Here is a 12715-nt window from a genome sequence, read left to right as displayed (position 1 = left end):
GTTCCTGTTTGGTCCTTGCTAGCTTCATAATCTTTTCTGCTAACTTCTACCTGTTGTCATGCATGACAAAGTAAGCATTAGGAGCTGGGTAACATGAGGTCTGCTCACTCTCCAGAGAAAGAAACAATTTGAAACTTCTCAATGTGCAAGAAGGCCAAACATGCAGTATGTGAACTTGTTAAACACATTTATTTAGTTCTTGACAGTAACCAAACACAGTGAATGACCATTATAAACAAGAAAAAAGGCATTCCCTTTTACTTGGTCAGCTCCTGCTTTATCCGTAAAGAAAAATATCTGCTTCCACCACCAATTTACAGGGTTAAATTTGTTTGTCACCGTAATGAATTGAACAGGGGAAATGACAATTTGAAACTGAGATGTTTCAACTGCGATCTGTTTCTGGACCCAGCCTTCTCTTAATGATTGACTGTAAAGCAGAGTTAAAGTTATACTGGATTTAACTGCATTCGCAATTGCCGTTAACTGACTTAGATTGGCTGCAAACAAGTAAATGAAATTAAAAAATAAAAAGAGAAAGTCAACAAAAACACAAACAATGCAGCCACAAATACTTAGAGGCTTGTTATTTCAGAAAGGAAAAAAGTAAACCAAAGCAAGTTTATTAAATTAATTTGTTAAACACATTTATTGAGTTGTTATTAGTAACCAACACAACGTATGACCTGTTGTAAAACAAGAAACAGAAAATGGATCAATTCTGATTTTGGCAAATCCTACTACAGATATGTGACAGAGGGAAATATTTAAATTTCCTTTGTATTCTGCAGTGATCTATTTACAATACTTATCTCTGTCTGTCCCTTTTTTAATTAAATGAACAGAAGGATCATAATCTAGAAATAAGTTTGCTCTACAGTCGTCTTGTTCTGTCTTGTCAGTATCCATTAATGATAGTGAAATAATGAGAGCTTTCCAAGGATTACTTGGCACACAGAACACAACTCCACTTTGATGCTGCACCAAGCCACCTTTTTTCTCTTTTTTTCTTTTAGTTTGAGGGAGAGGGGGGAAGAGGGGAAGAATTTCATATGTACAAAGGCTGAAAAGTCTTTTTTCTTTCTTTTTTTTTTTTTTTGTGATGCTAAATTAGTTCAGGAAAACTGTATCAAAATTGTAATCACATTTACTGTAATACTGTCTTTTTATTTTTTTTAATTACCACCGATCATATGAATGAATTTTAAGTTGAGTTTCCAACATGGCAGCTTTATTCCTACAGCATGCTTGCACATGCTGTCACGAACCCACAGAGAGAGTGAGTTTGGGTGCATTCTAGATTATGTCAATCACAGTAGTAGCATTCCACTGAGGTTATGGGTTCTGCCTGCTCTGTCTTACTTGAGGAGCCATTCATTTACTGAAAGAGAAACAAAAAAACGATTATGCTTTAATAAACCCCGGAAATGAAATTGGATGACTTTAAATCATTTTAGCACCTATAACATCCTGGAAAAGCCAAAAGGCTCAGTTTTTTCCTTTTCTTGGGAAAGTACTGCATCTGTATGTTGGTTTTTTTTTTTTTTTAGCCGTATTGTAACTCAATCATTGACCTTGCTGTTGAATAAGTGTGTTCTTATCCACCCTTCAGCACAACCATAATATTATAGTCAAGAGGGAAGTTTTATGCTGTCTTGTAAGTAATACAACTGTATGTGCATGGACTAAAAGATGTGTAAGATGCACTCCAGCTCAGAAGTGAGCCCCAAGCTGTGGCAGTGTAAGATGTTACCAGCATAAGACTGGGTTGGTTCATTTGTTTGGTGTTCATTGTGTAATAAAAAAACTTTCCAGTTTGGATATTTGTTATGGCAGTACACCTCCAAAGTGAAATTTATTCTTTTGTTTGAGATCAGCTGTCATCAGGACTAGCTCATCCCCCTTTTTCTTTCCAGCAGAATACAATATACTTATTAAGACTTTAAAATGAGGCTAGAAAGCTGAAGGCCTGTCCCTTCTCTTATGAAAAACAGCAGATGTCCCAGAGTGACTTTTGTCCTGGCTTTTCATGGATGTTTCTGGGCATGTTTCCTCTTCCATGTCAAATATGCAATGTTGGACTCATACCACTATTCCCCCAGATCTGGTGTTTCATTTGTGTTTATTTGTAGACTTTGCTATGCACTTAAATTTACCAGAGAAAAGAGCTCAGTGTAAGTAAAGAATGGATTGTTCTGGAGGTAGAACGTACCTCTATACTGTAGTTTCTGTGCTCTATTGTTTGGACAATCTTTTCCCTGTAAACTAAAGTTGATATTAGTTCGGATACATCGATTGTTGAGAGGCTGGACTGGTCTGAAATTGTCGCTCATGCTCAGAAAAATCTGTGATGGCTGATTCTGGCTTAGCAGTCGTAAGGAATGCATCTATACAAAATATAAAACACGGAATTTTAGTTTTGGCCTTTCCTGTAATTAAAGAACATACAACACTATTAAATATACTATATATATATATATATATATATATATATATATATATATAAATATACTAAATATTTACTATATATAAAAATATATTTATATAATATATATTATACTATATCAAAGTTAAACAGTTTCAGTGATTTGTAAGCAAGAGGTGGGTTGAAAGAGTCAACTTGAGATTGAACTGTTTCTTCTGCAGTTGGACAGCAATGGTTCTTGTAGTTACTGTGCTACAAGCATATTCATTAATTCAAGTCAACAAAAATCTTTCAAAGTAGGAAACTGAAGTAAAGGTTAAACTTCATAACACCAGTTATTTTTGTACAACTTTACTGTATTTGTTTTAGAATCCCCGTGCATTTATTCACAGAATCATGAAGTATCTTACCAGGAGAGACCTTTGGATCGTTTGGTTCAAACTCTCACGGCGAGCGGAGCCCACATCAAAGTGTGTGTATGTGCAATTATTTTGGCAGTTCTAAATATTTAGGATTTTTATTTATTGCTTTTGTACGCTGTAGAAATTGCAAGCAGACATCCGTGCAGCAAGATTGAATCTAATTTTGTATATAAAACTAGCAACATATTTAAAATATTCTACTCTTGTACCTAGACTAGATCAAGTATATGTATATCTATTATTGTTATTACCTGCATTCTTGTTATGTAGACGGGTTTGTTCATTATTATCCAGCTTGCTGTTTCATAGCAGGGTGGAATTGTCATTGACCCATCGTATGTAATGAAACTAGAGGTCTCTGGGTAAAGCTCCTCAATGTTAAGCCCCTGTAGTAAGTATGCATCATCTGGAGAATTAAGAGAAGAAAAAAAATAAAGATAAAGCAACATTTTTGAGGGAAAAAAAAAGCGTTTGCAATCCTTACTTCAAAGCATCATCTCTAGCTTACTGATACGGGAAGTGTAACGACCATGCCGCAGCTGTTAGGTTAAGAAGTAATCTTGGTTTGGCTTTTTCTCCTTGGTGACAGTGCATACCTTCCCTGGGAATTCAGCTCAAGTATCCACTGTGAAACTCTGAACCTCATTTAAGAAGCGGTTAAAACCTTCTTGAGGTTATTGATTTAGGTGCAGCAGTCTTTGGAGAAGACTTACCATATTTTGGAGAGATTAACAATTTTGGCCTTCCTAAGGTCTTGTGTTGAACAGTGAGTGTTAAAACTTAATTGCCCTTCTGCCAGGGGAGGAAGTTGAAGTTGAGGTTAATGCATGATAATAAACCTGCTCGCTGAAGCCTGCTGGCCTTTCATGTGCACAGTGGGGGCGGATGTGCTGCTAGCTCACTCAGAGTGCTAACACCAGGGTGGAAAAGTGTGCTGGAAAGCAGCTTACTGTGGGCCTTGCTTTGATATCATAAGCCTCTCTTGGAATTAATGAAGTACCTGTGTATAACAGAATTCAGTCTGTGAACATCTACCAAAATAAAATGAGGTAGGGATAGATCTCATGTCATCAAAGTTCCTCAGCCTGTTTTATTATCTGTACATTTCCCTTTTATAATGCTGGACCTCTAATATTTTTGCAGTACTGTCAAAGCCAGAGCGTAGGCAATAGGAGTTCACCAATAGAAAATACTCAGGGATAGCATTTAACTTTTGATATATTTGTGTTCAGAGAAAGCTGTGCTGGTTGCAAGTAGCAATGCTGGGAAATCTCTGTGCATGTCTTCACTTGTGTGTGGTATTCAGTATGGTTCATTTGCAGAGTGAGCACTAAAATGTGGGCAAGGAAAGCTGCATATTTAGGCAGTTCCCTTTTCAATACACAGAGTAATATGCGTTGATTTGAATTGAATACAAGGATGTAAAAATAAAGTAGAGGATTCCTATTGAGTCTAAAAAAACATGTAGGAAGCACATCTTTTCAGTCAATACCAATTGTTCAAGCATTCTTGCTTGATTCTCTGATGTTTTCCACATTTAAAATGTAAACTGTTTTTATTATTAAAAAAAAAAGCTGATAATTTCTTGGCCATTGGGAAAAGAAGTTTTTAAATGAAAGCATAGAAAGAAATATGAATGATTAAGAAAGTGTGTAAGATCTAAAAAACAGGAGTAATTGAACTAGAATTTAACATATAGCTGAAGGACAAAACTTAGGTGATCAAAATGTTTGTCTCATTATCTAATGGGGAAAAAAGAGAACTACTGTACTGGCAACAGAAAGATCAAAGTACCCAGGCAAAGCAAATGTGATTTGTTTTATTTTTATTTTGACATACTGCATTCACCATGCTGCTTCCAGGGTGCAAGTGACTATAGCATCGGTTAAAGGGCCAAGATGAGGGTGTTATATCTGCAACTTCTTGGCCAGTACCTTACAGGTGTTTGGTATTAAAAATGTATTTGTTATTTGAGGAATGAAAATCTTGGCATGTCCTTTGATATTGTTAGCAGTGCAGCTCCCAGCCACCTTCTCGTCTTCCCAGGGTAACTGCTTTTCCAAGTATCTGGAGCCTCAGAGGAGACTGTACTTCTCGGTGTCTTAGAGGCGACTGTTATCTTTGTAAAAATGCTTAGCCTTCACTGGCTTATGGCCTGGGATATACAATCTGTTTCTAGCCCCCCAGTTTTCCACTTGAAAGTGCAAAACCATTGCTATGGTATTATGGAGACAAAATGCTGTTGAAGTTTAACAGCTAGAGGTGACTGAATGCAGCTGTGTCCTGTTCATTGTAAACATTATTTGCAGTACAGCAGTAATTTTGCTAGAATTACATGTGAAGAGAGTGAATTCATTTTTTCAAACCAGTGCCTGCTTTCCTTGAATCATCACACTTCCTTCCCATCCCTATGTGAACATCCTATTCGCTTATGAACTATGGAGGGTGGTATACGTTGGCTGTGAGTGGTGCAAAGTCCATCTGAATTGATAGTTTCAAGCTCTAAGGACCAAATCCGCTTTCTTACATCCACGTTGCCTTCAGCTGGACTAAAATGGTTTTAACAGGATTGAATTTTCCCTGAATTATTTTTTAGGAGATGGAAAGCTAATGAAAGTTTAATGCAGAGAAGAGATACTGATGATATGTATTTTTGTGCATGCCACACTCTAGTTAACTAATTTGTGTTTGGAAAAGCGCACAGATTATTAACTATAGGGTTACTTATAAAAGATACAGAAACTGATTAATGCAGGTAATCATAGGGATTTTGGAGTTGCTTTGCATGGTGTTAATAGAGAATGTGTTATTTTGATGTGAGCTGCTAACTTGCCTATGGATGTGCTGTACTGTGGCTTCTAGCAGTATGGGCACAATGTGGGGCGTGGAATTCCCAGGCATTCAGGCAAGTGTGTGTGGTGCTCTGAAAGTCAGGAGGTGTGTTGCTTATAGCCTTAATCAATTTTGCCTCAACTGCTAGGTTACCTTGTTTACATACTGAGGATCTGCAAAATATACAGTGCTCTTTGTGTAGCCATCTTTCCCATCACCACCCAGCAATGGAGTTGCTTCAAATTTGATTCATTGCTTCTGTGTTCACTTGGAGTATGTTTAAGGAGAGTTGGTGGATTATGTGTCAAAATCCATCAGTAGTAATTAAAGAGAAACTGGAGGAGAAAATATCACTTCAGGAAACAAGGAAGATGGGTGTGAATTAAATAAGAGTTTGGCCAAGAAAAAGCACTATTAATTCATGCCTGTATGTGGGCTATATTCCCGTGGAAGTCAGGCAGCTCAGTGGGAATGCCTTGAGGAGACCTCCGAGTAGGCATTTGGTTATCATTTTTCCCATGAACAGCTCTGTTCTTTCCCTCTTCCCACATCTTTATTTAAAACAAATAAATAAATAATCTGTACTGGAACTGAAACAGAACTGGGTATGGGGATTGCATTAATACTAGGCTGCACTTAGATGTGTTGTCTCTTTTGATGATATTTATTGCAAGCGTATGATCAAAATGGTTGAAAACGATGTGATCTCTTGCCAGTAATAAACTTCTTTGGTAGACCTGTTCAGCTCTTATTAGATTCTCAGCATCATTCCTCTCCACAGCTCACATTGTTTTTCTTGTTGTGTGTGTGCCTTGGGGTGATTTCTGAACTCGTGAACTCTTCTCTATACAAATTACATTTATTTAGATTTCAAATTCATTTACATGTAGGCCTCTGACAATTTTCTTAACAAATAATGGAAGCGCTCTTTCATCCTTAGATTTGTAACAGGTGTGTGAGGTCTGCTTTCAAAGTAAAAATGTGTTCTTTTCAAGGAAATGGTACTTAATTGGGAATACATCAACTGAATTAAAAAAGCCCTATTCGATTTCCGAGTTTGTATCGTGGTAACTCAAAAAGGGGACAGTACAGGCCTAAATAGAATACAGGGCAAAGAACGTTGAGCTCTGCAGTTATTAAATTCAGCACTGGAGTTTCTCTGTTTATCAGCCTTCAGGAGCTGCTCAGACGCAGCTGGGAGCAGCAGTGACTCACTCAAAGAACCCACACTCAGTCCCCAGGGCCTGCCTCATGGTGGCCGAGCTGTTCTGCTCGTGGCAGGAGCTGCAGGAGCTCAGTTCTTCAGGCAACCCACTGAAACATGCCCCTTTGAAAATTAGGAGTCTCATCTCCAGAGATATGAAATGTAAAGCTTTTCAGAATAATCTGTGAAAACTGATACTCTATTCACTTGTTATCTCTATTACAGTGGAAGATTAAATTTGAGAAAATGCAAAATTTTGCAGCTCTTTTGCCTAGCTGAACATACTTGGGTGTTTCTATGGAGAATGACAAGTCCAAATTTCAGTATGGAGTTTTGGGAAGCTGAAATGTTGCTGCTTTTCAATGATAAGCAACTACTGGGCATGGCTGAAAGAAATCCCCCTAGAATCGTACTTAAAAAAAACTGCTTTCATATTCCATTTTAGAGATTCACACAGATTCTGAATAAATAATCCTTGTTTCAGCTAGTTCAAAGAATATTCGTTGTGCTTTGTTAATACTTAATACTTAAAAAGTACTTAAAATCTACTTAGAAGTAGATTGGGGTCCACTTCACTTTACTTAACCACTAATATCTGAGGGTAGAAATTCCCCTTTTCGTGCATGTTGCCTGTGGACATTTCATGCTGCATGATATACAACTCCTTCATTTTTTTGCTATTCTTCTTCAGAAAAAAAAAAAAAGAACAAAAAATTCACAAATGTAGGTATGTTATTAGCTCTGCTGACTCTGAGCCTGTTTTCATTTACTCCACCCCCCTATTGGGCACACTGGGAGCGCGCTGAGTACTGCCTTCAGGAGTGGGCCTGCAAAACGCAACTTAAAAACCTCCAGTTGCTGAAGGCAGAATAGAAATCCCTGCAATGTAAGAAGTAAAATTAGTTTTCAGCAATGATGCCATGATCTATCATGTAAGACAACCACAAAATTACTTTCAGTAGCACTCTCGCACTCCCAGTTTACACTAAAAAATTTCTGGTCAGTACTTGTTACTACAGCAAGAAACCCAGTGCACTGAGAATGCTGTGTCCATTGTATCCAAGGATTTCATTTGAGCAGATGCACCTGCTAGGGATAACAGTGGCTAAAAATTAAAACTATTCCAGTACTCATTGATTTTGCAATCTGTTATGCATTCACCTCAATGTGAAATTTCATTTAGAAAATCTAAATGAAGTGATTGGAATTGTTTGCTCTCTTAGAGTGCCAAAACAACCAATGAAAGGTCTAGAGTGAAGGTGCACCTGCTTACAAATGCAGTGCAAAAAGAAAATGTTCTGCAATGGAGGTGATGGCTGTACACTCATATACGCAACAAGGGAAAGGTGCTGCTGGTTCCTTTCAGCCCTGTGGATCATCACATCCATAACTGTCATCTCTCTTCTGCTCTGAGTCTCTGCAGTTTGCCCAGTCTTTGCTCTACTGGCCAGCTATAGAAGCTTGTGCGGCCAAGGAACACAAGAAAAGCTGTGATGCTCATGTAAATGCATGGGACAGAAATGCTGTAATGGGAAAAACTAGGCAGGAGCCTTCCCTTGCTCAGTATGTGAGATCTGCTAGATGTGTGTATATGTGGGGAGAAAAGAGCTTTCTTAGTGCTCCACTGTCGGGTTTGTTTATAGTAAAGGACATGGAACTGCTGTGTTCGGAATGGAGTTGGAATGGCTCTGTTGTTCAAATTCTCTTTTGTATGGCAAGGCTCAATCTTTCTGCTTCTCTCTTGTTCAAGAATTAGTGGGTAAAATTCTGTGTTTGCAATTCATGTAGGTCTCAAATGCATTATTTTTTCTTTATGTAAACATTGTAGGATTGTAGTCCTAGCTGTGCTGGGAGGGAAAAAGGTAGAGTACAAAGAAATCAGGTTGTGAACTTCAGGGATGTGTACAGAAATCTCTCCAAACGTTTCCATCATAAACCTGAAGTTCAGTGACTTGTTGGAGTTAAATGGATTTTTGAGTTCTCTAGAGATGCAGACGGGAAGCTTTCAAAGCAACATGTATTGTTGGAGGGTATGTAGATTGATGTATTTCATTTACAAAGGTGTAAACTGGGCAGAGTCTGAAAGAGCTGAGAACTAAGTTTTGCAGTCCTGACATCCAGTCTCATTCCAGTTACAAACAGCTCTATCTCTTCCTTTGTAGATGCTGGTCTATGATATTTTCATAATCTGGTATCATTTAGTGTACTAACTTTATGGTGCTTGGCATTCAAGTGATTATTTGACAAAGGGAATTATGTTTTCAGTATAGAGGTTTAATTTATTCTGTTGAGGTCTATGTATTTTTCATGTCTTTCTCTGAATTACCCTGATTTTAACTGATGCTTAAGCTCCAGTTTTCCACTTATTTAATATGCTAACATGGAGGTATTGAGCATTATCAGTTAAAGGCTTTCCAAATGCAAATACAACAAATATATGTGCTATGTTGATGATCTCTTTATATACCCATTACATGCAGTAATAGTAAAATAGAAACGACATTCTTCTGCGCAAAAAGAAAGCATTAATGAACACTGAATCCACAGCTGCGTGTTAAAACAGGCAACGATGCAGCATCTTGTAATTTGAATTGGAGTAATTCAGGCTGCAATATATGGTACTTCTGCTGCTAACAATAAGCAGTTTTACCTGTGTGTTCTGTCCAAATATATCACATATATTTATTAAATATGTTTTCATCAATTTACTGTTTGTCCAAACATAAAATAGGCTTTGAAGCTCAAAAATATTTTATGAACTTGTGACCTTATTGGATGTTTTCAAGTTCTCAAGTTTGTCGTGCAGATTTGCTGGCAATACAAGCTTTGTAACTTTTTCTCATAGCAAGGTGTCTCTCGATGCAGTGAGTCACTAAGCACGGTATTTGATACTAAAAGCATACAGCTATCATGAATGGAAAGAAACTTACTTTTATACGTTATTCTTGTTATAGTGTCTCTGTTAAGCATACGATTTAGAAATGGATTTGATGATTCAGATACCTAAAGAAGAGAAAATATACAGTGTCAAAACATTCCCTTTCTGGAGCTGCACCTGTGTTGTGCCCGTTCCCTCCATCCCAGGGCCTCAACCTACCGGGAGAGGTTCATTTCTAATTGACTCATTCATCTCATGTTTCATACAAGAATACTAAATCAAAGAAATCAATAACTTTTGTCATAGCCACTAAACTTTTATGAGTGGTTTTTATGATATCATTAATTTTCTCCCTTTATTCCTTTTCATTTTTTTCCGTTATGTTTTCAGGAACTGTACGTTCAGTTCCTAGGATGAGGCTGTCTTGTGATTTCAGATCAGAGCCTCCAGGCACTGCAGTGCCACAACGAGGAGTCCAGTTTCTGCATTTACAGTTCATGAAAAACAAGTCCACCCCCTATACATTAGATGCTGGTAACACTGAATACTTACTTTCATAAATATGGAAACTACCACCAACCCATTAGGACTCTTTGCAGCCTCTGTGACATTTGTGTACAACTCGTGGTTGTAGTGGATCAGTTGAACCTAGAAAGGAAAGATTACAATTGAACAGTAGCAATTGTACCATGCGTTGTTTGCAAATACTCTCTATACACCAATTGGTTTATATTAAAAGCCCATCTATGTTTAGGATATTTTTTTAACTGTGCAATTTTTCAGGGATTTGTGATGTGCACAATTTTAATAATTTCAGTTACCATCTGGCTTCAGCTGGTACAGCACCAACATGTTTTCTTCTAGATTGCCAGTAAGTGAATTTACCCTCATCAAGTTATGAATTGCACTGCAGGGGGTGACATCATTTCCCCAGTGAAACAGCATTTGCCATGGGCAGCAAGTAATCTGTGCTTCTCAGCCTCGAGCCAAGCACAGGGGAGTCAGGGGCTGAAATATTTGTAGAAACATATGGGATGCAGGATTGGAAGTGTTTAAAGCAGGACTTGCAGAATTCAAAATACTGATATCCATTGGCTTCAGTTTTAACAAACTCGGTTACAAAACCTCCTACAGCAAAGTGCTTACTATGTTACTGCTAACCAGGATCTACTCAGTGCCTACAGCTTCTCTTCGCTCATCATTAAAATGTACATTTTAAGTTAGAAAGGTAGAGTTCATCTCTCTCTCTCTCTCTCTCTGTGTAAATGAATATTTCTTACCCAGAATAACAATATTTATATTTTTCTGGGACCACTGGGTAATTTTACAGTTAATGCTGCAATTATTAGTGATTTTTTTTTTAAGATAAACAATTTTAACAAACCCATGTGAAGAAGTTAATTACTTCCAACGATTTGAAAAGCTATTTATTTAGTTTTACTTTGCTTTAAGATATATTTAGTTTTCAGATGTCAATCAGAAAAGTAAGGTCATTGCTCTGGCAATCACAGCAGCTCAATGCTTGTATTTTAAAAATCAAGTTCATTTTCCAACTTCTGATGTAAATCTGAAGTTAGTGCAATGAAATCTGTAGACTAACATAGCATTAATTTGGTCTCTATCTTGTCACTTTAACTAAATAAATGGCCCAAGACTTATGCTGCCAGCAAAGGAATTTTATCACATAGAGCTTCCCATGCTTGTAACAAGGAAGAAATCTCCATGTCAAAACATAAAACAAAACAAAACAACAACTAAAAAAAACCAAACAAACTCCAAACATCTGAAATGTGATGTAATGATGGCATTGGTGATTTTGTCTTCTGGATATGACGTCTGGTGCCTTTGTACTGTAAACCAGAACAATTGCAAGGATTTCTCTACAAAAATGACCTCTCTGTGACAATTTACAGTGCACGATCAAATAAGAAGGACAAAGTGTTGCTTTGCTATCCAGATAGATGTTCACCCATGTGTATGCCAGTAACAATCTGAATTACAACGGTATCCTGAGTTATTTGTAACCTACACCATTATTACCTCAGTCTGTGACAGGCTGAGATACAACAGATGCCTGCAAAGTCCGGGAGTGTTCAGACAGCATTTCCTACACTCCGCCCAACTGCACAATGTATTCTTTGTATGTTATATGTAAATCACTCAATCAGCTCTTGTGGGCTTTCTAGTGTGAAAATTCCTCAGGCCTCCTCCTGTCCCTGCCCCAGTCCCTGAGCAATGTGGCTTTAGTGCTTGGATGTGGATGCAAAAAGGGTAGTGGGAATTCTGAAAGGAAAGAGAATACTTGTATGAGTAAGATTAGATCTTTGGCATGTAGCTTTACAATTCACAACTAATGGTTCACAGACAAAAAATAGCCAGAATTACTGTTACTATGTGTTAATTTCAGTTATTTTGCCCTCTCTGGATAAGGAACTATTGGCTGACCTTTTTACAGTCCGCATGGTTGGCATGTTTTAAGGCAAGTAAACAAACCAAAACAGAAGTAAAAATGTCAAAGTAGCCAATGAAGACATCTACTGAATTCTGATAGCTAGGAAGCAGAATGAATACAGTGAGCTTTCTAAAGGTCCTGCAAGGAATCAGAGCATTTACAGTACAGCACACAGACATTCAGGCTCATTAGCCATTGCTTTGTGGTACTTCTGAACTTTCACAATGTTGTGGCTCTGGGGACTGCCCTCACTGGAATGACAAAAGTTAGAACATATCCTTCTTTTTATGTATAACTAGTAATTCTGGCAACCAGATTAACTTGTGAGTTATGAAAAAAGTAAGAACTGAGATCTGTTTTAGACTAGAATTCCTTCTATAATGAGTCCCAGAATAGAAATGGATTAGATGAACCAAGTTTATCTCACAGACCAAAATGCTAGTGAAGGAACAGCTAAAAGGAAGGGCCAAATTCTCCTTCCATCCTTGGAAGCATGTGTCAG

The 12715-nt window shown here is 37.5% G+C and overlaps 1 protein-coding gene and 1 long non-coding RNA gene across 2 annotated transcripts in view; one reads left to right on the top strand and one right to left on the bottom strand.

Annotated features, from left to right (window-relative positions):
* Positions 1-12715, top strand: part of LOC149915381 (uncharacterized) — a 177155-nt gene that overhangs the window by 28160 nt on the left and 136280 nt on the right. The gene's annotated exons all lie outside the window — the stretch shown is intronic.
* CA10 (carbonic anhydrase 10 (inactive)) overlaps positions 168-12715 on the bottom strand; it is a 157654-nt gene continuing 145106 nt past the window's right edge. The window contains exons 6-10 of the mRNA XM_031598711.2: positions 10314-10409; positions 9814-9886; positions 3099-3253; positions 2213-2387; positions 168-1381 (exon numbers count right to left, since the gene is read on the bottom strand). Of these exons, the coding sequence (XP_031454571.1) occupies positions 1359-1381; positions 2213-2387; positions 3099-3253; positions 9814-9886; positions 10314-10409 (522 nt within the window). The 3' untranslated portion in view covers positions 168-1358. The remainder of the gene's footprint in view (positions 1382-2212; positions 2388-3098; positions 3254-9813; positions 9887-10313; positions 10410-12715) is intronic.

The sequence above is a fragment of the Phasianus colchicus genome, chromosome 20, assembly GCF_987193195.1.
Source record: "Phasianus colchicus chromosome 20, bPhaCol1.hap1.1, whole genome shotgun sequence".
Classification (NCBI taxonomy): domain Eukaryota; kingdom Metazoa; phylum Chordata; class Aves; order Galliformes; family Phasianidae; genus Phasianus; species Phasianus colchicus.
The sequence above is the reverse complement of the archived record's forward strand: the minus strand, read 5'-3'. Positions and strand labels throughout refer to the sequence as shown.